The sequence below is a fragment of the Plasmodium cynomolgi genome, assembly GCF_000321355.1.
Source record: "Plasmodium cynomolgi strain B DNA, scaffold: 1174, whole genome shotgun sequence".
Classification (NCBI taxonomy): domain Eukaryota; phylum Apicomplexa; class Aconoidasida; order Haemosporida; family Plasmodiidae; genus Plasmodium; species Plasmodium cynomolgi.
In genome coordinates, this window is record NW_004193198.1 from 1 (window position 1) to 1,281 (window position 1,281).

Below are 1,281 nucleotides of genomic sequence, written 5' to 3' on the forward strand. Positions count from 1 at the left end.
TGTGCTGTTGTTTAAAGATTCTTCACTTCTATATAATAACTTTATATCATCATAATTAATGTTAGGTGTAAGCCGTTTCTTTACTTTTGCTCGTGTGCGTCGCGCCGTTTTTCCAAGAGGCGTGAACTAAAAAATATCACATAAACAACATTATTATCATTAATATGGCAATTTTTATAAGAGTGTATTTCACTTAAAAAGGTAAAATAGGCATAGCTTTAAATGTAAATTTATATAATTACCTTATACAACGCCAACAAAATTAGCAGTACACCAAATATACCAAGCATAAGTGGTGAGAACTTGTAGACTATAGTATTATATAAACCCCACATTCGACGGAACCAATAGCTATCATGATCACCCGGAATAAAAAATTCACTTCCACGCAATCCGTCTCCCATATCAGTTAAAAGTAAATTTTCTCCAGGATATAACCGTTCAAGCTTTTCTATTTTTTTTATATATACCATCATTTCGTTTTGGTTGTAATTTTGCCTTTACAAATACATCATAAACGCTTTTATAACAAGGGGTATAGGCATACATAACAACAATTAAAGGGCTCAATTTTGGCACAATACTTGATGGACGGTATTTCATATAATCGTCGATGTATCTTTTACAAGCAAACTCCTTCACTTTACATGAGTCTCTCCACGCATAATATACTGGAATTCTTTGTTTAAGGTAATTCACATATCTACGGCATCCATTATAAGTATTATTAATGATTTCATTTTTCATTTCATTATAATCTTCAAAAAAATCCAACAAATCCTTAATTTCCTGTAAATAACCCATATTAAGAAGCAAATCTTTATCTGGATAGCACTCAAAAGCTTGACCCTTAAATTTCGCATCAACAATATTTTTCCATACTTCTTGAAGTCTAGTAGAAGTATCTTTAAAAAACTTAGTATCGTATTCACTGGTTGATTTAAGCTTATTAAACACTTGATCATATAACCAGAAATTTAAATCGTAACATCGTTTTCTATTGAATGCATCCCCCGGAACATACTTATCGTGTACCAACTTTATATTTCTACTTAGTTTGTTGAATAAATCCTGACTCCAATTATAATTTTTCATCAATACGCTTAATGAATTGAAATATTCCTTATATATATTATCATTTTCATCTGCCTTCAGTTCCTGATCAAATTTGTATGTCGGTAAGTGAGGAAATAGAATACGTTCACCCTAAAAATTACAGGAAAAAAAGAATATATATTTCTTTTATCTAAAAACACATTTCTATGTATGAAATATTTTATT

General features: G+C 30.0%; 1 protein-coding gene across 1 annotated transcript; it reads right to left on the reverse strand.

Moving 5' to 3' along the window:
- Positions 1–441: 441 nt before the first annotated feature.
- Positions 442–1,206, reverse strand: PCYB_007130 (CYIR protein; the record flags this gene model as incomplete). Its single annotated transcript, XM_004228134.1, has 1 exon — positions 442–1,206. A coding segment is annotated over one exon (765 nt), but the record flags the coding sequence as incomplete, so codon positions are not given.
- Between the last annotated feature and the right edge of the window lie 75 nt (positions 1,207–1,281).